The sequence below is a fragment of the Neolamprologus brichardi genome, chromosome 18, assembly GCF_056152115.1.
Source record: "Neolamprologus brichardi isolate AB-2024 chromosome 18, ASM5615211v1, whole genome shotgun sequence".
NCBI lineage: Eukaryota > Metazoa > Chordata > Actinopteri > Cichliformes > Cichlidae > Neolamprologus > Neolamprologus brichardi.
The window spans coordinates 13855139-13883122 of record NC_142121.1 but is presented as its reverse complement, the minus strand read 5'-3'; the positions used below and the strand labels follow the sequence as shown (position 1 = coordinate 13883122).

General features: G+C 41.2%; 1 protein-coding gene across 6 annotated transcripts in view; it reads right to left on the bottom strand.

Annotated features, from left to right (window-relative positions):
* The window catches only part of mtcl1 (microtubule crosslinking factor 1), a 78713-nt gene that overhangs the window by 30373 nt on the left and 20356 nt on the right, over positions 1 to 27984 (bottom strand). For 5 of the 6 annotated variants that reach the window (XR_015716755.1, XM_087831382.1, XM_087831383.1 and 2 more), the window contains exons 4-7: positions 11137 to 11196; positions 8606 to 9994; positions 2849 to 2995; positions 247 to 348 (exon numbers count right to left, since the gene is read on the bottom strand). Coding sequence is in view for 5 of the 6 variants with exons in the window: in XM_087831382.1 (XP_087687508.1) it covers positions 247 to 348; positions 2849 to 2995; positions 8606 to 9994; positions 11137 to 11196 (1698 nt within the window). In the remaining variant the exon portion in view is untranslated. The remainder of the gene's footprint in view (positions 1 to 246; positions 349 to 2848; positions 2996 to 8605; positions 9995 to 11136; positions 11197 to 27984) is intronic. The other variant, XM_006792294.3, reaches the window with a different exon arrangement.

Here is a 27984-nt window from a genome sequence, read left to right as displayed (position 1 = left end):
TAGAATTAAACTCAAACTTGAATCAAATGAAGAGCAGTTTCATTGATAACGCACACTGAAGACTGTATCACATCAGTGTTGGTCTAAAAATATTCATTCAATAAAAATACTGAAACTTTCTTTCCCATCAGATGGTGTCGTGCACTTAAAATTCTGCTCAACCAGCAAAGATAGAAAACCCAGCAAAGAGTGATGCCGCTGCTCCTGCGCTCATTCTCTGAAGGTGTTCAGACTGAATAACCGTACCTGAGGCAGAGAAGCGACGGCCTCCCGTTCCTCCGTTGCCGCCCTCATCCTTCGCTCGTGATCCAGACGAAACTGGATGTCAGAAGCAGGCGTGTCCCGGAGCTGAACCCACAACAGCACAGCAAACAATTATTTAACCATATCCCTGGATAAATTTACACACATACCGATATCTCACGATCGGTCTTGAAGCTATAATTGAAAGTCAAACAGGGATTTGTGGGCGAGATTATTCTACTTGATCATATTTATAATTTTCAATCCACTGCAAAATAAAAACTCACCAAGGAAGATGAGGGGAAAAAACCCCTCAAATGAGATCCGAGTTTTGTGCAAGCAAAAAAACCCATTAAAGCTTCTTCAGCAGCATCTCGAGAAATGATTAGGATTTAATGCTGCTCATTTCAGGCTGGACTGTTTCTTTATTTAGCAGCATCAAAGCTTTATGATCAAATTTCAAGCACTGGACTTTTTCATTTTTTTGTGAATTACCAAAGAGTTGCTTCATGTCTAATCGGGCAGGTGTAGAATGATTTCTATCTCCAAAATAAATCTTTCTAAACATGCGAAAATTGTTAATGCACTAATAAATGGAGAATTTGCAGTTCAACTGATTAAACTTTAAATATGAAAATGAGTTAATATCCAATTAAATATTAACTAACTTGCAAAAATTACCAAGTGATAAAGTGCATTAAAATAATTAAAATGCTGGAAAAAAAACTGTGGTGCTAAAAAAATTAAAGCTAAAATATTACATGCCAACTGCAAAAGGAATTGGCAAAATTTGTTTAACTACAAGTGAGATAAAAATGCTCTTAGGGAAATGATATGTCCATGTTTATGGTTTTGAATGTGATGATTTGTCTTCAGCTCTCTCATAAGACATCCGCATCTTTCCCTCTAAAAATACCCCAAACTGCAGACTGACAATTTGGAAATTGCAGCAATTTATAATGCGATTTCTCTTCTCTATCCTTTGCTGGGACTATACTGTACCCTCCAACAGCGAGTTGAGCTGTTCAGCGTGTACTGACCCTGGATCGCCTCCCTGTCAGCCCAATGTCAAATGCAAATCACACAGGCCAACAGTGCACTGCTAATCCTGCCATATCCAAGCTGCTTTCCCCATTCATGCACTGCACCTCGCAGATTATACTGCAGCAGAGAGCGCGGGGATAAAAAGAAATCCACACGAATGTGCTATAACTGTAACTGTAATAGTTGTGTGTCACATCGCTGTCGCTGCTGCCAGTGCTCTGCATTACATAACAACCGGCAATTTCTCTATGAGCACAAACATGAGGCAGCGATTATGAATCACGGTGTCCTGCGATTACACAGCCAGTTTATTAATCAGCCGAGTCACCGAACGAGCTACCAGATCTGAGATGATGTGTGCTGGTAGCGCTCAGGTCTTTGATCTTCTGTGTGTGTGAGGGGAGTGGTGTGGGTATTGAGGTTCCCCTGTGTCAGCTGCACTTTTACATACATTAAATATGCTGAATCACGAAAGCAATACTGGCAGTGATGAACCAGAGCCAGAGGGCATCGTTGCAGAGTGCACTGCCTGCAGATTCAGTTATAATACACTAAATACACACACAGGCCTAACAAGTCATCCTAATGTACTGCAGTTGTACACGGCTGCTGTTTAAAAGAGCAACAAACTGCCCGCCCACCCGCAGATGCATACAGGATCAGCAAATCTGCTGCAATGAATGAGCAAAATGTTTTCAAGCTCCTTTGAACTTTTATCGGTAATCAAACCTACTTCCAGGGGTGATACAAATTTTCAAAGAAAGAAGAAAATGTGAAACCAAAGGAGAAATAAAATAAATCGAACATCAGTAGCCGTGGGAGTGGATTTTAGTGTGGAAGTAGAGCGAGTGGATGAAGTGACATCGTGTTCATCAAGAAGTGACCGTGGCTGGAGTGTCACTAGACATGCTGGACTTAGAGGCCTTCTGGACAGTTCAAATTTAACCCACTGTCATTTACAATCAGCCAAATTTGGAGTGTATTTGGATGTAATGTAAGATGCCTTTGTTAGGGATCAACATAACTTGTGCTTTTTTTCTTTAATTTATAAGTAATCTGTGAAATCGAACTTTACATTTGACCTGTACCTGTACCTAAGTGTTCAACTTGAGTCAACTCCAAAAATCAACTCCAAACTGGAAACCCCTGACTATCACCAAACAATGTCACAAGTGTAACAGAACAGATATCATCAGCTGGCATGCACAGATCACTTCCATTTCAAAGGTATCTTAAATACTAGTGTCAGGTTAGCGCTAGAAAAATCTGGAGCTGCAACTCTCAGGAGAGGAAATAAAGTATGTAAATAGGATGCCTCAAAGCTTTGCACATATCAATATGTTGAGATCTAAATGTTTGAGTTAGTTTTGGAGTTGCTGTTTGGAGTTTACATTCATCCTGCAGAGCTGCACTTGACAGTTATTCACCCTGCAGATCATTTGAATCAGTTGGCGATGGAGTAATATAAAAACAGTGTTCAGGTCAAAAAAAGAAAAAAAAAGAAAAACTGTCCAGATTTATGGTTCAGACTTAGCAGAAGGGAGATGGAGGAGGCACTGACCTCTACTTTTAAAGCCAGGGGCCTGTGGTACCTAGTGAGTCCAGTGGCTCCCCTGCTCTGGGCCTGGCCCCCACCCTGGCTCTGGCTCTGGGGCTCCACGCCTCGCTCCTGTCCTAGACGCCACTCCAGCTCATCCCTCTGACCGGACTGTGAGTGTCGTGGGGTGGGGAGAGGGAAGGAGAGGGAAGGGAGGGGAAAGGGGGTGGGGGGTAGTGTGGATGGTGGGTGTAAGGGATTAGGGGGATGGGTGACAGGTGCGGGATACAGGGGTGCAGGTGGTGGTGGTGATGGTGGTATTGGAGAGGGAAAGATGTGTGAGGTGGGTTGTGGACAACAAAGACAGAAGACACCAAACAGTGTGAGGGGGACGAGAAAGCGGGCAGAGAAAAACAAAAACAGAAAATGGGTAAAGAAGATAAGCCGAGGGGTGGGTGGGGGTAATAATCAACTAACAGACTACACAAACGGACTACAGTACGAAGAAGAGCGCAAAGAGGAAGACCAACTTAAAGATGACGGCGTATGAGAGAGATGAGAAGAGAACGAGAATGAGGATGAACAAAATCATGGGCTGAAACATCTGGCGGGAACACAAAGAGGAACAAAGAGAGGGAATCGGGGAGGAAAAGAATGCAAAACACTTGTTATGAAGCGCATGCAATGAGGGATACATGAGTCCAAACCAACAGCTGAGAGATACCGCGGCAAACTGCAGAGCTAGCACGCTAAAGGTTTTCAACACATGCCCGTGCACAGCCGTGTGTGTCGTAGAAGCAGTAAACTAAAGGGAAGTTGCATCTTGAGCCTGTATGATGCACATTGTTTTCAGACAGTACAGCATTGAAAATACACTGAAGTCATTGGAGGCTTCGGTCAAGCTTTTGTAGCAACATGCTAGTTGCCTCATTTGTAGCAGTGCTCACACGTTTCTTCGAGTGTAATATTGCTACTAGCAAGCAGGTAAGTCATCATACCAAAGAGGTAAGGTATTTATCAAAGAAAAAAAAACAATGGTAAGTTTATATGCTACAACAGAGCGACTTTTATTGTTTCCACCTTGTGAGTCCGTGTCGTCTTTCGAAAATTTAGCGTTGCCAACGAAACTTTAGCTGGAAATCCCCCGAATGCAGCTTTGGGAATTTTGTCATGTGTGTTTGTCTGTTTGGGTTTTGTCAATGGAAAAATGCAGCAACATTGTAAATTGTTGTTCCCAAAAGTTTAATAAATAGGTAGCTGGGGTCAAAAGATAGATGGGATCCATCTTATGATTACTGAATAAGGGGCACCAGGGGGCCCATGGTCCTTTTCCCTCTTTACGCCTCTGTCACAGAGTCTCTCTCTCTTTTAATGCATTTTATTCTATATATCAAATAAGTTTAGAGAATATTTAACATTTAATATTTTACATGGCTGCAGTGTGAGATATAATTGGAGTTACAGTTGTTGCAATCCTAATGCAGGATGTGCTCTAATTTCTTATAGTTTTTCTTTCTATATCTTGCAATGTTGACAATATTTTCCATGAGTGTTTGAGAATCATTCAGAAACTATCGTCTAAGTTAAGAACAACTTATTCAGAGCCTCATAAATAAGTATATGAGGTTTTTGTCATTAGTTTTGATTATAACATTTTAATATCATAAAAATCCCATAATCACAAAACCTGCATTTTTCATTTTAAGGATTTTGCTCTCAATATAATTGAGGTTTCATTATCACAATGTTATTACAAAATTTCAGTACTGCCGAGCCATTTTTGTAATTTGGAACTCACGTTAATAAAAATATTTTCAAATAGATAAATTGTCATAATTATAACTGAGAGAAATCTGAGAATGAGAAAATACCGAGATGGTTAGTTATAATGTAGGAAAAAAATCAGTGTTTTTAAGGGTGAATCTATACATATGAATGTTTTAATTGAGAACACATCTTAAATTGTATAGTTCATTAAATATGCTTCTTATTGACACAACATACTTAGTCATAAAGAGACGTTTTAATGATAATTTTCAGGTAGAATTACAAGAAAATGACAAAATAATTATATGAAAATGCCTATTTTTACTCCTTTCTGAATGCACTTTTATAAAGAGCTTCATATTTAAACTTATTACACACACATTAACTACATTAATTACATTCTGAAGCTTAATCCACCTTCAGCAGCTCTCAGTGCTTGAAGGCTTTTTTCTTTTTCTTTTGGAACAAGTCAAGGTTGTTAGTTCAGCGGTTAGCTTTAACTAACCCACCCAGCTTCACCCAGACTAACAAGTGAATCCTACAGGCAGAGGAGCAAAGCAGAAACAAGTCCTTGGACAGAATGAGTATGGAGGCAGCTTCACTCTATTATCTCTACAAAGCACACTGGGTTCTTCAAGGGAGAGATGTTTAAAGAGCTGTTTGTTTTATTCCATACGACAGTCTGGCTAATTAGAAATGACATCCAAGATGTCGGCCTGATCATGCAGCACAGGACTAATGAACCTGCTTTGGTAGAGTACACTGTATGTTGACATGTTGATTTAAACTATAAAACAAGGACGCGATAAAACAAGGACAGAAAGCAGGATGCCAGCCAGCGAGGTTCTTCCACAGGCAACTCACACTGCCATGCAACAACGTTTCACTCTTTTTTTGGTCTAGCACAGGTTATTTTAGTGAGTGCACACATTTTTATGGTTTGTCTCCTTGACAACACCATGGAGTATCCAATCCCACGTGTGTCTGTGTATGCGTGATGATATGTTGTGCACACATAACAGCTACACCATTTTTGTGTCATAATGAGTCACAGTAATGATAGTATCGTGCAGCGGAGCTATAAAGAGAAAAATACCAACTGAACTTCATGCGGCAATTTGTAGTGTCAAGAAAGTCGAGCCAAGTGGAAGAAGCTGCTAAACTCCTTTAGTACTTACTCCATTCACACCAAGCAATCTTTCAAGCACCCTCTTAAGCCAGCCACTCTCCTTTGGCCTTGGCTGACTGGAAGCAGGGCAGCTGCAGACAGTGAGTGCATGGAGAGGGAGGCAGGCAGGCAGGCAGAGCTTCTGGCTATGAGGATGCACATGAAGATGCAGATGTGAAAGCAGCAGCAACAGCAGCAGCAGGAAGCAATGGTGGTGGCAGTGGGTCTGGGGAGGGGTGGCGGTGGTGCCAATGTGGTCGAGCTGGGGTGAGTGTGGGGCCTGACGCTGTGTGTTATTAAAGCCCTGGAGGTTTATTACGGCCCTCAATCTCAATCTTCCTTCAAAGCTTACGGTTCGGATCTTTTCCAGTTTATCTAACCCTTAGCTCAGTTTCCTTATTGGTGGTTGACCAGTTGAGATGCTTCAAAGCTTTTAACTGCCAAACGTCTGTCTGCAACAAGCTCATTGTCTCTTAGGTAACTTTTGATATCTCGTGTTTAATCTAAAGAATCAGAGAGCCTGTTTGCACTTTGTTTTAAAATCCATCTTGGGCATTTGTTTATCATGTGCCTCTCAGGTGTTTTATTACTGTCCAAGTCATAAACAGGTTGTCCAGGTTGTCAAGGACGGAGGTCCAGTTTAGGGAGCCAAGAGCTGCAGTGTAGTGGTTTACATATTTGCCTAACATTTGCGAAAACTCCCCTCACTCTACTTGTAACAAATCCTTCCAGAGTGGTGGTTTATGATTCTTTTACAGTTTTATATTTTTTTATTCATTACCGATGGCATTTATTTACATCAACTGTATTCAGGTACCAAGGATTAGAGAGTTATGACATATAAAACAGAACAGTTGAAATTCTCTTAATCTTGTTTTGAATTGGTGTAGTGTGACACGAAGCTCATTATTTCCTATCTTGATGCACCAAGCAAAGGCTGTCATTGGCCTACACTTTGTGAATACTGGCACTAGAGGTTAAAGGTCCCTGTACACCAATCAGGTGCCCAATTTGTGTTGCAAGTCCTAGCATAGAAAATAAAATGCTAAATGAACTGTTCCAACCTTTGAAATTAGCGGGGAACCTAATTTCTGCCTTGGAAAAATGTTGAAGGACACATTAGAATTAATACTCCAATAGATTTGTGGCCTAACCAAAACACAAAAGCTATCATATCACAAAGCGTCTCATCTACATCTACACTAGTACTAACCACTGCCCACTTATGATCTGACCTTCCAAGACATATTTCAAAACTAAATGTAAACAGGCCGGAGGATTCAATGATACTGAAAATCAACAAGATAAATACCCAAAGATAGCAGATGAAGGCTTTTGCTTTCCCTACCTCTCCTTTACTACCATTATATACCTACACTAACCCAAACCACACTACAAAAATATAACATCCATTACTCACTCTATGCAAAAAGCTTCAGGAATCAACGTTATCAAATTTAGTCTGTACTGGGTCTTCGTAAGACATTTTTTTCAACCAGTTAAAAGTCCTCAAATAGTACTTTAATACAATTAGAGAGAGACACTGTTTCCCCAAATTGGACACTATAGTCCCCACAGTTAGTATATAAACTATATATACACTGTACATAGTTTACTAGGCAGACACGTGATGCACTGCATGAATGTTGACAGGTTTTAACAAAGTTCTGCACTTACTGGAAATGACAAGCGAGAACTCTGACCACAACTGTCATCTAGCATCATGTCTTGTGAATGTTTGCAACTTGTCAAGCTTCACATAAGAATTAATATTAAATTCTTTTATGGTGAAGAAAACAATTTAACACACAAATACTAATCAATGACTAGCTGGCACTGTCATCTCCTTTCTGAAACCCCACCTGTCCTCCTCGGTTTGTCTGATAAATATTTGAAGATTCTCTCTTTTTCCAAATACGCAACTGTGGCGACCAACACAAAGCTTTATGCCGGTCATGATACTAGCCACATACTTCATGCAGTCTCACTTGTCAGTATGAACATACTTATGCACCCAAGATAGTGAATGTAAAAGTGTCTTCTCTACGACCCGTCCTGTGTGGCACGCTGGTGGCAGCTCATTTAGCCTCGAGCCGAGAATATGAAGCAGCCACAGCGGCAGCAGAACTCCCCTAAGTTTTCATGCGCAGTTTCATAAGCAGATTTTTACACAGAACAGGAACTTTTCCTACATTTTACCCCTCATTTCTTACATTGGAGTTGAAAGATTATATTGAGCCTTCACTCTCATAACTCAACATACGAGCATTATATGAAGATAGACAATGAAAAAGTCCGAACCCATCCTTCACGCCGTTTTTCTTTAATAAGATTCCTTTTGACGGGCACGGCTGTGCAGTGTGTGTCCTGCTAAAGATGAGCCGCCAATTAGAGCTGCACCTTTAATTAGAGATGTTTTTTCTGCTGACTTGGACTCTCATTTAGTTTATTTTGGCCATAAATGTGTACTAATGACTGCACACTTAGGGACATTTAACTCAAACCTAAATGAATTCTCACATTTACAATATACCACTGGGTATACTCGTATCCATCTTAATTTGGCCTGCTAGTTAAAGTCATTTTTTGGACAATTTAATGTTTCCTACTGCTTTTCAAGTTAATGAAGCCTTGATATTTGCTTCTCATAAGCTTAATATTGTCTGGAATAATCAGGAGCTTTAATGCTAATTGATGTTCTTATTCACAATTTTTATAGAACACGAGACGTTTTTCTTTTTGGAAAAACAAAAGTGAAAAAGAACATCTCTGTGTACCAAAACATGTCACCTTACAGTACAGAAAGGTATTGAAAAGGTCAGAAGAAGGCTATCCATTGAACTTACCTGGAAGTCGGTCACCAGGTCTCTGCCAAACGTGCCAATGGGAGAGTCACGAGACATGGAGGTGACGGTGGACAGGAAGCTGCTGGACTCTGTGAGGTTTGGCATGGGTGACAGATCATCTGTCCTTTCTCTCAGCCCCTCCCCTATGTGGTCCAGCTTCTCCATAAAGATGTGCAGCTCGGTGCGGAAAGCCTTCATGCGGGTGTTAATGGTGTCCAGGACTTGAGTGTCTGGTTTGGATCCAGAGGCTGCCCCGCCTTCGAGGCTCTCTCCTGTCGTCACCAGGAGCCTGCCCTCAAAGATCAGGCTGTCAGTGTCCGTGATCAAACGGTCCACTGTCTTCCCGAGCCTATCTGCCTCTCGCTTCACATTAGCGAATGACTCCCGCTCTTCCCTTCTACGATTGGCCAGTTCAGTGGCACTGAGCTCGCTGCCATCTGATGGTTTGATGCTTCCAAACCCCGAGGTGGTCGCTGTTTTCTCAAACAGATCTTCAGAGTCACTCTCACCTCCAATAGGTCCTTCTCTCTTCGGTTGGAGGAGGAGAAGTCGCCCTGCTTCCTCATCCTCTGCAGCTTCTCGCCGGCCCGCATCACTCTCCGCATCGCTGTCTCGAGGGCTGCCGGTTCGCAGGCCCAAGTGTGCAGCCAGGTCACAGCGCTGGACATTAGACATGAGGACACGGTTCTCATATTGCAGCTTCATCACCTTTCCGCTCAGCTCGTTGATCTGCATCCTGGCTGATTTAAGCTCCTCCATCAACATCCCACTACTGGAGCCATTACCCGTGCCCCCGTTCCCGGGTTTAAACAGTACCCCCTCACTGCCTTCTTCACCAACGGCCCCAGAGGTGCTGCTTGGTCCAAATTTGAAGCGATTGAGTTCAGACGTAAGCTGCCTATTGTGGTCCTCAATCTCTGAGATGGAGCGGCGCAACAGCTCAGCCTCCTCCTCGACAAACTGGAGATGGCGACGAAGCTCAGTGGCCGACTCCAGCGCATCGCCGCCATACGGAGACGAGGGCATGCTGGAGAAAGGCTCGCGCCCAAAGCAGTCTCTTTCATACTGACAGCGAATGTCTTCATTCTCCGCTCTTAAGCTGCGGTTCTCCACCTCCAGCTCCACAATCTTTCTGCCCAGAATGTTAGCCTCCTCCTCCACCAGCTTGAGACGCAATCGTAGCTCGGCTTCTCGAGTGGTGTGAGGGCCACCGCCAGAGCACTCCGCGAGGGGAAGGGGACTGTCCACGTCCCCGTAAACTGATTTGTACTTCTGCAGCTCCTGCTCAAGTTCATCCTTTTCACGGCCGAGCTTGGCCATCTTTTTCCTCATGAGGCTGGACTCCTCTTTGGCAAACTGCAGCTGGCACCTGAGGTCCGCACTGTCCTCCTAATGAAATAAAAATGAGAGTAAAGCTGCTGTCGTCTCATACTTTTGTTATTGTCTAAAAACATCCAATAAAAGTGCCGATCCAGTCCAACAGCAATTTTTTCCTACTATAACAGAGCATTTTATTCTATTTTGTATATAGTTTTTTATTCTTGTTGTATAGTATGTTATTCTATTTTATCTTATTCTATCCTATTGCGGTTTTCGTAACTTTTACTGCTCTTAAACTTGTACTTTCTGACGTAACCAAAAAATGTCCCATGTGTGGGACTAATAAAGGTTTATCTTATCTTAAAAAGTCAATACTGATGCCTCCAGACTGTGGCTTTGTAGCACCAAATCCGTTTGTTCATAGTAAGTGGCAAATACAGTATAGCAGCAAGGAGTGCATGGATAGATTAACCAGTTTAAAAACTAATGATAAATCTAAATTTATTGAAAAGAAGAAAATGTGCACAGTGAGCCACGGAGACAGAAAAAAAACAGAGGTCTAATCACCAATTGTTAAAACTAAAAGTGAGAAAATAATAGATTTGATAATTAAATTATAGAGATTGCATAAATGATTGATAAATATGGCAGTGCAACAGAAAATGTTTTATTACTGATGCATAATTTAAGAAACAACTTAAATTAGCTAAAAAGAATGAGAAACAGGGGGATAAAGAGTCAAGTGTTTAACTAATTTCAATGAACATCCAGTTCTGCCTTCAAATAGACATATGACTACAAAATGTACCAAAATGACCAAACATAGACTGAAAAAAAAGGTTGGAAATCACTGCGATACATAATTTAGCCCAGAAGGCAACGGTACATTTATTGAACTGGATAAAAGCAGTAAGCGGGCTACAGTAAATGTTCTGCCGAAGGCTCAGCTTAAATGTTGCAGCCTGGTTGTTTTCCTGTTATCTTCACTTACGGTTTCTCATTTTAAACTTTTGACTTCACACTTATTTTTCTATTTTCTTTCCTCTTGTTTTGATTTCTTTGTTTCTGCCTTCAGGATGTGTTTTTTTCTTTAATTTTATCAAAGCTGCTTTTCTCTTTAAATCTGCTAATCCACGCCTGTAAAGGGTTGAAAAAAGCGCGTTATTCTCTTTCTGCAGCGTGAGTAACACTGACATCTTTTTGTTATTTACCTGACTTGTGGATTTCTTGTCTTTAAATGTTTCCCTGCTACCTCGTCGCCTCAGTGCAGTCTGTAAAAGAGCAAAACAGAAGAAACGCCTCATCAGAAACAAACTTCTTCACTGCTGCACAAAAGGAAGGAAATTTTTAAAACATGCCAACATTAAAGCAGAGTGATAAAGACATAAGAAGGCTATTAGGGAGGATCTCTGCAGCTCTATTGATATTTCCATAAATCACGATGCCAGTGTTTATATAGACAATCACGATGATGGCGTTTGCTAATGTGTATGCCAACTCCCTAATGTGAAGAAGACTCTGGAAAAAAGAAGCGCATTAATCTATCTGCATGTGTTATATAACATTGGCATCATCAGGTCAAAGCTAGATCTAATAAGGAAGTGTTTACTTTAGATCACATTGCACAGCATGACATAATTACTGTCAGAGACTGTCCTGGTAATAGCCTGCATCCAAGGCTAACATCTGGCTAGCATGTCGCTCTTTCTGCGGTTGAATGGAGCGGCAGATTGAACAGACAATATATTTGATTTATATGAATCAACTAAAATGCCCCTTGAGACGATTCTGCTTTTAATTCAACTCAGAAAACTTGAGAATTCAGATAAAGGCGGTTTAATGTCTGTCATGTCTGGTAATGTATGATGCACCAGGGTGCTTTAGATCCCATTCATAGCTCAGTGTGACAGACGTCTTATCCCGGCTCAGATTCAGTGACACATGGTGCATCCACGACGCTCGGAGGGGAAAGCATCTGCCCGTCCAGTGGGGAAATCTGTCCTGTAGCTAATACAACAGTAGGCATCGCACGCAAAGCCTGGATCAAACAGGGCCTTCTACACACCAGCTTAGTCTTACTGACTAATAAAATCATTCATTTTTTATCAAGTCACTTTCTTACATCAGCTACAGCTCTATCAGACTGGGACAAGATACATTATCACAGAGAGGGGGAAAGGGAGAGGGGGGAGGAGAAGCGAGAGAGAGAAAGGGAGGAAGAAATCCCCCTCTATAAATGCAGAGCCTTTTCCAGGAGCAGACTGCTGCCCCGGCAGGGTTATTTAAAGGTTTGATGATCAGTTGGGCTACAGGTGGCTTCCTTTCTAGGAAGCATAACTTGATATTAATATTTCTGATGTCACAGTCATAATCACACATCTCTGTGTAGGTTCTTGTCATCCAGGTCATGGTAGTCTAAGGAGCTTGGAAAGAAAGCGATTTCTCGGATGAGAGGTGAAATGTCTCCATGTTTTTTTTTTAAACCAACTCGAGCATCTTAAAGTCTCTCCTTAAATAGATTATTACATATTTCGAATATGTTCCAGGACTATTGTGTCAGCGGAGGAGTACGTATGTGTATATTTGAGCCTGTATGTATACTTTTAACCGTGTGGGGATTAGAGAAAATCCAAAATAAATTCAAAGTTGTGCACCCGTATCTTATTTTCAAGTCAAGTCATCTTTATTTATTTAACACATTTAAAAGACATCAAGTGTCGCCCAAAGTGCTGAAGTGCTAAACATCTTTAATTTTAAAGTAATTGAAGATGTTTAAAAGACAATTAAAGCCCAAAATTACCACGGTAGTCATGCTCCAGATTTTTGACCTTTTGACCACAACTGTGAATGTGACATGTTGTCACAACAATTTTAATACTCCTTAGTCTTCAGAAAGGCACATATTGTATATATGCATTATATAGTGCCAATTGTCTGATATAAACCACTGCAGGTCACTGATGAAAAATACTGCCCTGGGGTCGAGCTAAGCAGCAGCACAGTCACTCGCTGCAGTCGACTGTATCAAGAGTTTTTAGCATATTGCTTCCTCTTATTCATTTTTTGGGAAAACTGTTTTTGTCTTACTCGGATTGCAAGCTTGAGTGAGATGGTCTGTTAGTTCCACTCATCCACTGCTGATCAAAATCCAACCTTTAGTGGTTTGAAGCACCAAAGCTTGCAAACCATTGCATTAACCTAACCAATCGCATATTCATGTCGAATCACGTAGCAGAGATTGAAAGGTGCACGTGGGATGTTCACTGGTGGGATGAACATGTCATTTGAATTGAACGAAACTGATTTTTTTGTCCTGCCCACCAAAGATGTGCAATAGCTCAATGAGCAGAATCAGCGTTGGCTACTCCTCTTTCAGCACACACTCACTCACTCTCATTTTCACTTGGCATACAGCAGATTCTTCCCTGCAGACGCTCTGTTGCCATCCTAAACAGACCAGAAGGACAGTGTGAATCATTCATGGCCAGACGGATGGAAAGTGTGAGGGAGAACCTGTTTTGCCCAGAGCAGGAACGGACCTTGACTCAGTCGCTGGCTCGGCGACAGGAAGGGAGCGCCCGCTTAGAAACGGTGGCGCAAAAATGAGCATAACCAAACTGCAGGCGGCAACGGTTACGGAGAGATGTCTGTGTCTGCTGCTTTCTGTGACAAATTTGAATGAAAAGTTTTTGATTTGAAACTTTATTTTATTTTATAAGGTTTGTGTGCAGAGAAGTTCAAGCAGGGCACAGATGAGACACATTTCTCTGTTGCTGCTCAAAAGAGCTTTATAGTTTTGTTTCATTTCCTAACTGCTGTTCGATTCCCTTTATCAACATGTTTCTTTATCTGCTCCCGTCGCTCTCTCCACAGTCTCAGTCCATTTTGACCTCTGAGCTGCTGTTCTCCAAAAAAAATGTTTTTTTTTCTATAGGCTGAGTAACCTTGGCCTGCTGCCTTTACAAGATCTGATTGTTTGATCGAACTGTGGCACCAACTGTCTGGGTTTCCCTCGAAAAAAAAGACAGATTTCTTAAATTTGTCCCTAAATTTAATTTGTCAAACTGATCTTTTTAGACACTGGAAAAAGTTAAATGTCAAAATGACTGAAGATGACACAGTTTGCCCTTGAAGGAAACTACACCTCTTCTGATCTTTCCCTACAACCTGACCTCAATATTTCTCAGAAATCCTTTTTCTTTAAATACAACAATTACTGACAGATTCATAGTTTATTTATTGATCAGCTGCATCAAAACTGTGCATCTGCACCCCCACAGCCCCTCGGGTCTCACTTCAGCTTTGTTTTCAGGGTCTCGCCAACACCAGCCGTGGTTTAATTCCCCACCCTGGTGACGGGGCTAATCTCTCTGGGGAGACAGCGGATTAGACAGCATCTTGTTCAAAGCTCCTCAGACTGCCATTGTCAGGGATCCCCGTTTATTCTACACACAAGTCAATGTGAGAGTCAGAGAAACAACAACGTGATCAAGTAACTCAAAGGCACTCATCTGCGATTCGCTTGCAAATATAACTGCACAAACAGACCGTATATTACTTACATTAACAGTGAGTAGTCATTTAAATGTCAGATATCTGTATGGCATTGTTATTCTTCTAATCTAATGACGAAAACTGAAGTAACAGGGTTTGTTTTTTTGAGCTGTTAGTTTTTTGGCTTCTAGTGGGTCATAGAAGCGGGAAACTTCAGGGCTGAAAGAAGACAACACTGAAGTACCACTTTAGAGCATAAATAAACAGCCTGGCACAAATACAATTCTTTCCTTCATGAAAACTATAATGGTTGATTTCCTTCTAATAAAATACCCATTTGAATTATATTACAGCTTAAATTTTGAATTATTAAAGGCATGGCTGTTTTTACTGGCAATAAACTGTTGTTTTATTGTAGTTATCTGACACTGCAATCCATGCTCATAGACACAGAAGTTTGGTGAATTAAATTGTAATATTTTATTTATATGTTGCTTCAAAGCCATCAGCAGGTATCAGTATCGATGCATTGCACCTGTATAGTTTATAGGAGCAGTTTGTTAACCAAGTGTCCTATAAATGAAGGCCATTTTCAATCCCATTTCTAACTTTAACTGATAACTTGGCACTCCACTCATGGCTCCATAAATCCGACGCTACAATTGACAAATTGATGTTGCTTCTTCTGAAATGACCAAATCCTCAAAATAACGCCAGTGCAGCTATTGATATGTTTTTGTAGTCACTTTAAAATTCGAGCGTGCAAAAACTTTGTGTTAAAAACGTGTTAAAACTCATATCACAGATCTGTCTGTGAACAGGGCAATTTTATGGTGTGTGGAGACCTTTTGAACTGAGATTCAGGTGTGTTATGCAAATAATCACTAACAAAGTTTCAAGCTGCGGAGGTCTGGCAAACACTTCTTTCTCCACACCTGCTGATTTCAAACTTTAATCACAACCCGTCACCAGACAATATCCCGACCACACTACTGCAGCATGCTAACAGACCAAATATTTAGCTCAAATAATCACCACGTTATTCCATAATGGAAATGATTATCTGCACCTCTAAAAGACCTTTTACTGCTCCCTGATAGTGTGAATGACTGTTGCTCTACTTTTTGAAATTTGATTCAGCCACTGAGATTAATTGTGCCTCCTGAAAGCTCTGCCACATTTTCACATCCTCTGTGTGATTGCTTTTCTTCCACTTCAACACACATTCGTCCTCCTGCACGCTCAAAAGCACAAACATGCACACAGGTTCCTCCATTATCATCATCCACGTGTGGTGCTCTGAACAGCCGGTTAGCTCGGGTTAGTGAGAGTCAGTCATGCAGTCACGCAGGAGCAGCATGCAGTCTGGCAGGCAGATCCAGCTGGTGTGAGAACTGGCTGCATTACTGGTGCTGCTGGTTTTTACTTGGACCTCTGCCAGCCTGCAGGATTAGCAGATTGTAGTTACACAGTCGTTACTCTGGTGGGACCCAGTGAAGCAGTCGCTGCAGGCCCTGACTGACTGACTGCCAGTCTGTATTTCACTGGCCTTCTCACGTACCTCCCTCCTGGACTCCCTAATCCCGTTTTACTCCCTTCTTGCTTCTTTCTTTCTTCCACATTTCCTTACTTTATCCCAGCTCCACATAAATCACCCCTGAATGACATCTGAAATGTATGTGGCAACTAAAGTTATATATGTGTGTGCTCAAAGTGGGCCGTTCTATCTTTGAGAAGCACCTTGAGTTTAGATCATCAAAGTGAGGTCAATGTAGCCTCTCAAACTCTTTTAAAGGCTTCACTTGGGTAAGGATTATAAATGAGCGCTAAGATGAGATTTAGGATTTGTTTTGGCAGTTTGAGGTCAGATAAAACTTTGATTTGATTTATTTGAAGATGACAAAGTTAGGATAGGGTTTAGCGCAAGATATGAGGGGCAGGAATTTAGAGGTGACACTTTAAGGATGTCAGTGAGGGGTTTGGGCGACAGGTTCTTAAAAAGAGAAGACACAAAAAGCAGATTTTTGAAAAATAACATCTCCACTCTTATAAACCCTCTAAACCCTCAGTGAGTCGGTACACTGGTCCAGCAAGTCCCGAGACATTTCTTTAAATTTTAGTCAACAAATTCTAAATTCCCATCATCAGAATTTGCTCTGGAATATTTTGATTGGTGAATCGAGACGTCTTGGGATGCAGCTATCTTTATCTGTGGCTTTTTTGATAGCCCCAGCTGAGACAGCGCACCAGTCTGCTGGATTAAGTAACTAAGTAAGGTTCATTAATATAGTGTTTTTCGAGAACAAAGTACACACGGTGCTTTACAATGCCCATGTAGGTACAACCTAATTAAAACAGTATTAAAAAATAAATAAAACTATGATAAACAGTTATGTAGGGTTTGAGAGTTTGTAGTATTACAGCTTTCGGCTTCAGTTTGATATGTTAAATTGGTGGTTGGACGGGTTAGCATGTTCACATTTCACCAAATTCTTATTAGCCAGATGATGTCTGGCATTAACATTATAAGAATGGTGTTGAAGTTATTCCATAAATATCCTCCCAGGACTGACCCCTGGTTTTTTGCAGGTGAAGAAACAGGCTTCCACAACTTTGAACTTGCAAAATTAACAACAAAGAGCTGGCTCCAAACTAACATGTCAAATCATCGGTGTAATGTAAATATTTTAGCTTGTTGTGTGGTACAGACCATCCAAGAAGTTGTATTTTCAGTTTTAATGAGTGAAATCCTGGTGTTTTACTTGTATCTCACATTTATTTGTGTTCTTGAATGTATAGTTAATGCCTACAGTTTCCTAAACTTTCTTCAGCTGAGGGTCAAGAGGCTGAAAACCAATGAGCTGCATCACTGTGGCTAAGGCAATTCTTTTACACAGTCTATGCGCCTCTCTCATTAAAAATGAAAAATGGTGTCACACTGGGAACTAACGATAACCCTCGAAAATAAAGAAACGATCAACTGCTACTGTCTGTGTTGTATCCCAGAAGTTGTGTGCGACAGTGTTTATGTTCAACAAGTGTTTATAGCATTTGTTTAGAATTAAAAATGCGTCACAAGTTGGCGATATCTTTTTTTTTTAGGTGTGGGGCAAAATCCTGACAATTCAATTTCCCTGAGAAAATTTCATTTTTCATGTTGCTGCTGCAGTCTCACTACACAGTCTTGGAACAAGTGTTGCGCTGAAAAGAGGAAAAAAGCAACGAGAATATGGAGTATTCTGACACGCCTGTTTGCGTAATACATTCAGGCATTTTTGGAACAAGTGCAGACTGACATACACAGTGACATCACCCCAAACATCCCAATGTGGGAAGGGGGGAAAAAACAGAAAAACATTTTGGGGGTGGAGGATGAGTAAAAATGGGAACACAGCGAGAGTATTTTCAGCAGCATCTGTACTCAACAGCTTGGCCTATTTATGATTTAGCTCAAAGACCGTAACACATTGCAGAGAGGGGCGTCTGGCTCTGGTAATGGGATTTAACAGGAAGTGTGGTGTGACCAGCAAAAGAGGGGGGTGGGATGGAGGGGCTGGCAGGGAAGGGGGTGGCAACGGAGCACAAACGCAGCTGCGACTGCCGCTGGATGCAGATAAACCCCTTCTCAGCCCTGACAGAGGCAGCTAAGACTCCGACACAACAGAATAAATATCGCTCACCCGGCGGGAGAGCTCAGAGAGATAAGTCGCTATGAAATGTTTAGAGGCAGATTATATTACGGAGATCTGGATGAATGAGCCCTCAATCTGGACTGTAATCCGTTTCAATAAATTAATTAATACAGCACACGCACACACACTTGTCTGAATATATTTAAGTGTCAGACGCCCTCTCTTTGGTCACTTGATTTAATTTTTTTCACCCCATCCAAGGACATCATTCTGATGCACAAGTGTTTTCTGTTGCTGCTCCTGCTACTTCATGATGCACACAGCTGTTTTATTTTTACACCGGTAATCAATCTGTGACTTGCAGCACCTGCATTAGTCTAAATATACAGCTTCTAGATATGCTCCATCAGCCAAATACGCACCATGCAACCCACTGAAATTCAATTTGCTGCTGAAAATGGTGCACCGCCACCCATTCCTCCTCAAGGCTACAGTGAAGTTGCTGCAAACAGGAGCAGCGGTGATATTTTGAAGAAAAAAACAACAACAACCTTTCACCAATCAAAGCTAAATGAATTAAAGCAATCTAGCAGAGTGGGCTTCCAATATGATGCACGTGTGTGCTCGTCTGCACACGCGTGCGTTGTCGAGACATCCATACAGCGTGTTATTGTGTGGGTGCCTGTTTTTGTGCTTTTTGTCTGGGCATCCTGGTGCATCTGTGGCTGCGACTGCGTGTTTGTGGCAGTTGCTGGTCTGTCCGTATAATCGGCAGTAAGACAGGCTTCATGCAGCACTCTGAGGTCGTTCCAATGTCAGGGCACCCCCAGCGGATGTGATCTTGTAAACAGCTTCAAGCATCTCCATCTCCCCTTTGTCTTAACATCAGTAGCTGTCCAGAGATTCTGATCCACCTCAGAGGTCTTTATAGCCAAAGTTTGCTTCTGAATGCAGGAGCAGAACTTAGAGGCAGGTGGAAGAAAATGCACACAACTGCCGTTATAAAGCTGGTAAAATTCCAAGTGGGCATTTTTTGGCACAAAGGATGGCACTGGTGTAAGTAAAACCATCAGCTAAGACTTTAAAACTGTACTCAGTGATGCTTTTTAAAGCAATGAAACTAATTTATTTGTGTGTTATTAAAGTAATTGCTTGTAGTGAACTAGATTGACTATACGAAACAGGTGTAGCAAGAGGGAACCTTGAGTTTTTGGATAAGAGGGTGGTGTGCCAAGTTATAGGCTAACTTGGTTAGCCATTTTTGGGACAAATAAATGATGAAAATTTCTCCAGAAGGTGCCAAAACTACAAACACAGTGCAGAGGTCCAGTTCAGTGACTCAGGTTAGCTGAGACCTGGCAATGCTCTGGTAAGCTGCAGTGAGACCATCCACTTGTCTCTCAAAGCATTAAATCCTTAATCATGTATAACTTCAAATGCTTTAAATGGGTGAGTCATATAAAAATTCACCCCATGTACAATTGTGACAAAGGACGAAATTATCTGCAGAGAACAAGCTAGTTTTGAAATTTCTGCTCTAAATTTGGAGAAGTCTGTGGGCACTGACTCATTTTTCAAGCAAACTGCCATTCGGGGAGCTGCCAGTTAATGCCACCTTCTGTGTTGCCTTTATTGTTGCATCCCCAGAGGTTGCCACTTCACGGTGACAAATTCACTGAAAAGTATCATCAAACCCTGTGGTTCCCCTCAGCCCTGCAAAGCTTTTTAGCATTTTGGAGGCTTAACGTTCAGGTTTTTGCATCTTACTGTTTGGTTTGTACTTTACTCAGTACCATGTTTGGCCACAGACACAGATGTTTTCAGTCAAAACGCTGATAAACTCTAACTTGCCCATTATCAAGCAAACCAGACAAATAAAATAGGCAGCATTTCTGGTGAATGCACTCTCGCTTTTCACAGGTACAGTCAGATATTTTCTTTGATAGAGAGGTAAAAGGAGAACGAACAGCTTCTTCCTCTGACTTATTGTTACCATCACGTCCCTCTTGTGCGATTTTTGTACAGAACTTTTACTTTTGTTGCAAACTTACGTCATATATTCATTTCTATTTATTCTTATCTATAAGAAATATGAGAGACTTATTGTATCCGAGTCTTAATGACCCGCCCCCCCCACACACACACATTCACTTACTATTATGTCAAACCAATAATCAGTGTTGGGAAGGTTACTTTTAAAATGTATTCCATTACAGATTACAGAATACATGTCCCAAAATGTATTCTGTAACGTATTCCGTTACGTTACTCAATGAGAGTAATGTATTCTGAATACTTTGGATTACTTAATATATTATCATGCTGTTTACAACTACATGAATATACTATTGCTGATTTATTACTGTTACTGAAGGTCCGCGGCTCCGAACCGTAGTAAAGGGACCTCTGGCTAATACGGTGGGTTCTGTGTCGAGCTGAAAACTAGCTTTACTTTGTTGTCTGGGTCAACTTTGCTAGCGAGAGACAGAGAGAGGCGTTGAAAGGCTGCTCCAATGGAACTTATTGTTTTTGGAGGAAAACACGAACACGTGTACAGTCGAGTCTTAATAGCTTACTCACAACTGGGCTCTCTTCTTGGCTGCAGTGGTTATTATTATATTTACATGCTTCCAGCTCCCGTTTTTGCTCGATGACAGCTGGTACTTTTCCTTTTTCTCCCTCCTCGCGCTCACAGACACATAACGTGTATGGCAGTCCATTCTCCCTGCAGCACGGACTACACTGCCTATGATGCTACATTCTTTAGAGCTATACCTGTAGCATTCTGCCTATTAGCTTAGCACAACAACAACAAAAAGGCCTCTCTCACCCAGGAAACACGCAGAGAGAGAGAGCATCAACCTGTAACCATGGCAACCGTAACGCTGCCACCTGGAACAACAGAACGTAGCTGTCAAACAAAACCCAAACAGTCCTGACCCGCCACAATATGAAACAGGGAAGTACCGCCGTGTAATCCATTTATTTCAACAAAGTAACTGTATTCTAAATACCACCTTTTTAAACGGTAACTGTAACGGAATACAGTTACTCATATTTTGTATTTTAAATACCTAACGGCGGTACATGCCGTTACTCCCCAACACTGCCAATAATAATTTTGATGCTAGCTTTAAAGTAAACACGTCCATAACTGGGTTTATTACAGGGTGTGAAGGGTTTGATGTGACAGATGAAGCATGACTGGTGACTCCAGCTGCGAGATACTTTCTGAATGTATTCAATTATTTTATTTTGCAACATTACCCAATCTTCTTCAGCTCAAAACACTTGAAACCAGCTCTGTGTGATTTCGGTCATCTTTTTCTAATATTTTTCAGTGGCAAAATGTTCAGAGTATTTCCAATCTTTGTGAGGATGTTGGTTTGTTTGCTTTACACAGTTTGTAAAGTTATATATTTAGAAAAGCTAATAGATTCCAACACCCAACAAAAACACCAAATAGAGCACCTACAGAAGGAATTAAAAATATTTATTGTGGTTCATTTTACAAACTAGAAATCAGTTCTTTAGTAACAGTAACCTGGAGAGGGACAGTGGTGTGGTGGTTAGCACTATGACAAGAAGGTCCTAGGTTCAAACCCCTGCAACTGTGAATGTGTTAGCCCTGGGATGGAGAGGAAACCTCTGTAGGGTGTACCCTGCACCCTATGGCAGCTGGAATAAGCTCCTGCCCCCCTGCGACCCTGAATTAGACAAGTGGAAGAATTTGGATGGATAGACCATTAAAATGACTGGAATTCTCTGATGCATGTTCCACCAAAAACACAGGACTTTCAATGTTGCAGACAAATTAAAATATATAAAAAAGAAAATTTCATAATATCGATATGCAGAAATTTGTTTTACAAAAATTAATTAATTAAAATTAAAATCTACGAAACTGCAAATTTCATTCAGTATTCTTACTGCTTTTGCAATAATCCTGTGGCAGTAAAAGATCAGGCGCTTTGCATGAAGCATCAACAGTGCTGCTTTTCCTGGATGCCCACCAGAGATTTCCAGGTCCTACAGCAGCATGTAGACAGGAAAAGAAAGAAAAGGCTAGGAATTCTCAAAGGAGTAACCACCGGTAGCTGTAGCAACCTATGCTGACATGCAGAGTATATATATGTATATATATATATATATATATATATATCATCCTGCAAGGCAGCGAGAATACAATATGCCTACCTGAGTGTGTGTGTGAGTAAATGTTTGTGGATGAGTGTCTGCAGGAGGTCGCGCGTGAGCAGCGAAGGGTCACTCCCATATTGCTCTCCACTAAGCCGTCCCTGACCTCTGTCTGAGACCCAACATGCAATAAAGAGAAGCACAAAAGAGCTTTTATGGGGCATGTCACTACCGCTCTCGCTCACGCTTTACAAATCTCCCTGAACAACCCGACGGCCTGGCATGCTGCTCGTGGAAAACACGATGCCACTCTGCCAGCTGGCACGACCCAAAGACACAAGTTCGACACAACCTACGGGGGCATTAAGAAATTCGGCAGGAGTTTAGCAGAAACACTCCTGCTAATCCCTTTTACAGAACAGAGGAGTGTTGTCATTTCATGCTGCTTCGAAATAAATCAACAGAAAACTGCAATTAATTGCTAATAGTTACCAAATTATGTCAATCACTGCGCGAGTGCTGAAACTATTTAGCAAAACAAAATAACTGTGCAAGAGAGGGTTTTCCTCAAGCGGATCAGATTTCGCAATGTAAGACATGCATTAGTCATTATGTGTGTGCATTTGTGTTGCACGTGTCATACATTAACATGCAAGCTGGCTCTCGAATGGCTGAGGTGCAGTGCTGACACTGCAGATCCCACGGTAAGAGGAAACAAGAGAGAGGAGAGGCTTCACTTCAGTGAGTGCTCCCATTAGCATCAGAAGCTTCTCTCAAACGTATAATTACAATCAGCTTCACTTCAAGGTGCCATCATGAAACACAGACAGGCCACATTCATTTGAGTACTTTATTAAGCTTCAGAGACCAAGCATGAAAACTTATAGGGCGCAGAAGAGTACTGTGTTGCCCAGTGCTGATTTATAAGCAGTATAGTAGGGGAAAAGATATTTAATATAGCAAAGACAGGCAGCAATGATCCCCTGTTATCTTTGTCATGAGGATATAAGAGCAGGTAAAGAAAGATAAGAGTGAGAAAAGGAAGGTAGTCTCCTTATTGTCAACCTCGAGGAGTCTGCAGCATGTACACATAACTGATGAGATTGATAATGAAACCAGAAGCGGGACAAGTAGCTGCTTCTGTAGACACTGATGTTTAATTTCAGTGGAAATTCAGCTTCAAAATGGTCGAGTTACCAAAGAGGTCACGTTGTCTACCAACTGTTTAGTATTTTACTCTAAGGATTAAAAAAAACCTGCTGTCTCATGAGCTTTGGAAGTTTGAGGTAATAACATAAAGATGTCCAAAGTCAGACATGACACATTCTTTAAAATGTGAAATGTTGAAGCATTACAAATTCAACAAACATCTCAGTAACAATTAGAAATGCGACGAAAGGTTTGAGACACTCTGGTTTATCTTGTGGCCAAGTGATGGGATCCAGATCTCCAGGTCAGGAACTGATCTACATGAGGCGGTTGACATTGAGATTATTGAATATTTTCATTATTTTTTACTTTTTCATCAAAGTGGGCGAATTTTCCTCATTTTCACCTCCACATTTTCTATTCCTTGACTTTACTAAAGCTGCTTTGCATGTTTCACAGTTCAAAATATCACCTGATTATCTTATTTTGAGCCTTAGCATCATCAGCTGTCTGACACTAGACACAGTAGCTCCTCTGTCTTTAAGACCACCAGCTTTAAGAGAGCTTTCTTCTAACTGGCTGCCCCTTGGTAGGGTCAAACAGCAGGTCAGCGGAGCCTCTATGATCTCATATTCAGAGCTCTGTGTCTAAGATGGCCTCTGATTTACACGTTCAAGAGTATGAAGAAGAAGAAAAAACAGTGCCTGAAACAGTCTGAAGCTCGATCTTCACACACTAATGGCACATAACTGAACTCACTGTCTGAAGCTTTGAGCATTTGTAATAAGAGCATCCATCATCATAATACTATGCAGATAATAAGGAAATGTAGAATTCAAGTCCTCAAAGCATCAAACAAAAATGCTTCCACTAACTTACGGTAAAGATGTCTCAGCTGGCTCACAGTCAAAGGACACACTGCCTGGTTGCCCTGTGAACAGTAGCTAGTAAAGCAAGAAAATCCTCTCACAGTAATTAATGACCCGTGGCTGGCTGTGCTATCCATCACTGGTTGCCAAGGTAACGGATGGCTCTAGACAGCCAAATCGAAAAATCTGACCTGGAAATAGAAGAAGTGAGACAAGGAGCGGGAGCTTCTGAACACAGACGGATGTTATAATTACACTAACAGCACCTGCTCTCAATGTTCTGATCAGGTGTTTTTCAACTGATAATGTGCGCTTTTAAAAAGAAGCGCAGTTTCGTGTTATTGTTTTATCTCCGTGAGCACTTTTCCATCCACCTTATTAAGCACATCTTCAGTTTAGTCTCTAAACAGATCAGTGGCTGAGTGGAACATTAAAAGGAAACTATGCAATGAAGCTTTTTTTAAGGTTGGTGGTAAAGTAAGAAGTTCTAATGTAAGCTGAAGAGACTCCGTGTGGAGGCTGAAGTTCAAATATCCATCCATCCGTTCGCTTCCGCTTATCGTTATCTGGTAGCTGGGGATAACAGGGTTGCTTTTGTAAAGAAACACTGTTTAGAGTCCATCAAAGTGACCAGTCACACGTCAAAAGTGAGTCGATTCGAGCGAGCAGAATTTACGTCCGAGCACAGAGAGTTGTGAAACAGCAGCGGCATGTGAAAAGAAGACGCTCTGGCGTGTGGGATGGCGTATTTGTGCACGCTGCTGCCGAGTTCTGGACGTGGATGTTGAATTTATGTGCGAGGAATTTAATTCCACCCATGAAATGAAACTATTTGCTCAGGTTACATTTTTGCTCGCGCGTACATATTGACATAAATACCATCCCATAGAGTGAGCATGTGCATTAACTTTTATTTCGTTTTTTGTTGTTTATTATAACTATTATAAACTTCTTTACTTTTGAAATGAAGTAAACATAACATAAAATAAAAAAGCGTCCACATGTCCTACTTTGTGTCAGACATTTCACCCAGAAAGGTGAAGCCTCACTGCCATCAGACTTAAACATCTGGGGTGGATAAGAGTCTATCCACACTTTATCAACAAAAAACTAGTCTGTGCATGAATGACTGACACATTAATAGGTACATTTAGTGAATGAAATGTTCTGTTTTATCTGTTAATTTTACTGTGATATAAAACATGAGTTTGAGAAACACAAATGAAGTAGTAGGACATCAACAATGAATATCATCACTGGCACAAAAGAAAATCAACATAAAAGAAAAATATAATATTATACACACAAAACAAAAACCCCATAGACATCTCCTCCAGCAATGAGCTATCCAAATCTAAAATATTGTTTTAAACATTGCTATTCGAACAGTATTTCTCACAAGCAGAGGGGCTCAGTGTAAAAACTTCAAGCGATATTGCTCCCATTCTGTCACTTATGGCTCTATTTGTAAAGCTCTTGGTGCCATGATTTGTAGTTCTTTGTTATATCTCATGGAAAAATGTTCATAGTTAGTGTGGTATAAGAAGGTTAGGTAAATATGAATATTTTCGCACATTTTAAAACCAACATATTTGCAAAGGACATCTTAAATAAGCCAAGTTTTGTTTTACTTTTTTACTTTGCCACGAGCACTCTAAAGAATCTGAGTTTATTTTTTGGTAAATACATTTTTTTGACAGAGTGCATCACGCTGTCCCACAAAATTTATATCTGTGAGTTGCCTTAAAATTTCATCAAACACTGCGACTCTAAAAGAGCGAGCTGACAGACTGGATCCAACTAATGATAAACTCTGAGTGACTGCGGGCCTGATTTAGCCCCCTCGCTGCTATGGAAGGATGACAAGCACAGAACTGGCAACCTCCCCCTGTGGCTCGGTGAGAGAGCTGGTGGTGGAGTCGAACGTGGAGAATGCACCCGACCGCTAAAGGCGAGAGGAGGGGAGTGGTGATTGATATTTCTGCTATGAAAGGCACACAGTCTGGCAAAGTGAACCAGCTTCAGAGAACAAGTGCATTTTGTTCTGAACACATTTCCAGCCTGGAGAGAAGTGCCAAGTCCAAACAACTCGTTATTTTCTTTCTTGTAAAGTCTGCTGCAAAGGTAGGGCTTCTTATAGTCTGCCTGACTACGTCAACACTGCATTTTGAATACTGTAAAGTACAGATGAACTAAAACTACATAGCTGTAGCTGCATTTGTTTGCTGTAAGACTGGTAATATTATTGAAATCAAACTCAGCTACCAAGCCTAATACCTGATTTTATAATTTAGAAATTATTTAATGTCCTTGTTCGTGCTGATACTATGATGGTACAACTGACATGGTACATGACAGGATTAGGCAGGTGGAGAAACTTTAATGACTCACTATGAACTTCCTATATGATCAACTTAACCTGCTCTGCTGCAGCTCTGAGTCTAATGCGTTATATATGCAGATGTGATGTGGACTATTATGCTGCCATGGCTGATTTCCAGTCTCCATAAAGTCATAAAAATGGATTTTGGCAAATGGTGCTAAAGAGCATCATGAGCTTAATTTCAAACCAATGCTAGCTATCCTTGTAACTTAACAGTAACTGTAGATACCACAGGCTGCCCTGCACTGAATTAGTATCTTTTAAAAGTCTCTATTTACAAAAATAATTAGCATTCAATGAAATGTCAGCATGAATTAACCAGATAACAAAACAAACACTCTTGAAAATTCTCTGTAACCTTACAGTAACATTTAAAATGCACCTAATCGCCTCCTAGCTCTAACTGCATAACTCATCACTCGTCTTTATTCGTCATTATTCTGAACTTTCAGCTAAACAAAACAAAACTAAACTGTGCAGTGTGGGCATCCATCTATCTATTTTCTTCTGCCCTGTGACTCTAAGGCTGGGCACCCCATGATGGATCGCCAATCTGTTTCAATTCAATCTATTTATACAGCACCAAATCACAACAACAGTCACCTCAAGGCGCTTTATATTGTAAGGTAGATCCTGCAATAATACATACAGAGAAATCATATGACCCCTTATGAGCAAGCACTTTGGTGACAGTGAGAAGGAAAAACTCCCTTTTAACAGGAAGAAACCTCCGGCAGAACCAGGCTCAGGGAGGGGCGGGGCCATCTGCTGCGACCACGGATGAGAGAAGGACGGCAGGATAAAAGACATGCTGTGGCTTTTGGCTAATGCACAGAGACAGATATTTACACTCACATTCACTCCAACAGCTACTTTAGAACTACCACTTAACCCATCCCCATGCATGTCTTTGGACTGTGAGAGGAAACCATAGAGAAGCCCCTACAGACACGGGGAGAACATGCAAAGAAGGCCCCAGTCCAGATTCGAACCCACGACTTTCTTGCTGTGAGGTCTCACTGCCGAAGTCTACAAAAGCTTGAGGACAACAGCAGCAATCCCACAAATATTAGATGACTGTTTGTTTGAGATCACCTCTGAATCAAAGAAAAATGAATGGACACCCTCGTACCCCTTTATAACAAAGCCCTCAGTGAAGTCATGAGACTGTACAGGGCAGCTCCCAGGTGGGAATGTGTGTAACTTAAAATGAGCTGCAGGACAGTGCTTTAAAAAGCCTGCAGACACAGCAAAACTCTTCCCTAGAGACAAGTGAAAAAGGAGGCCAATACACCTGAAAGGCATTGGCGCTGCATACTACTGCTCTGTCTGGAGGTCATCCAGTGCACATCCAGCCAAAAAGGCTGAACTCCCAAACATCCCAGAGTCTAAGTG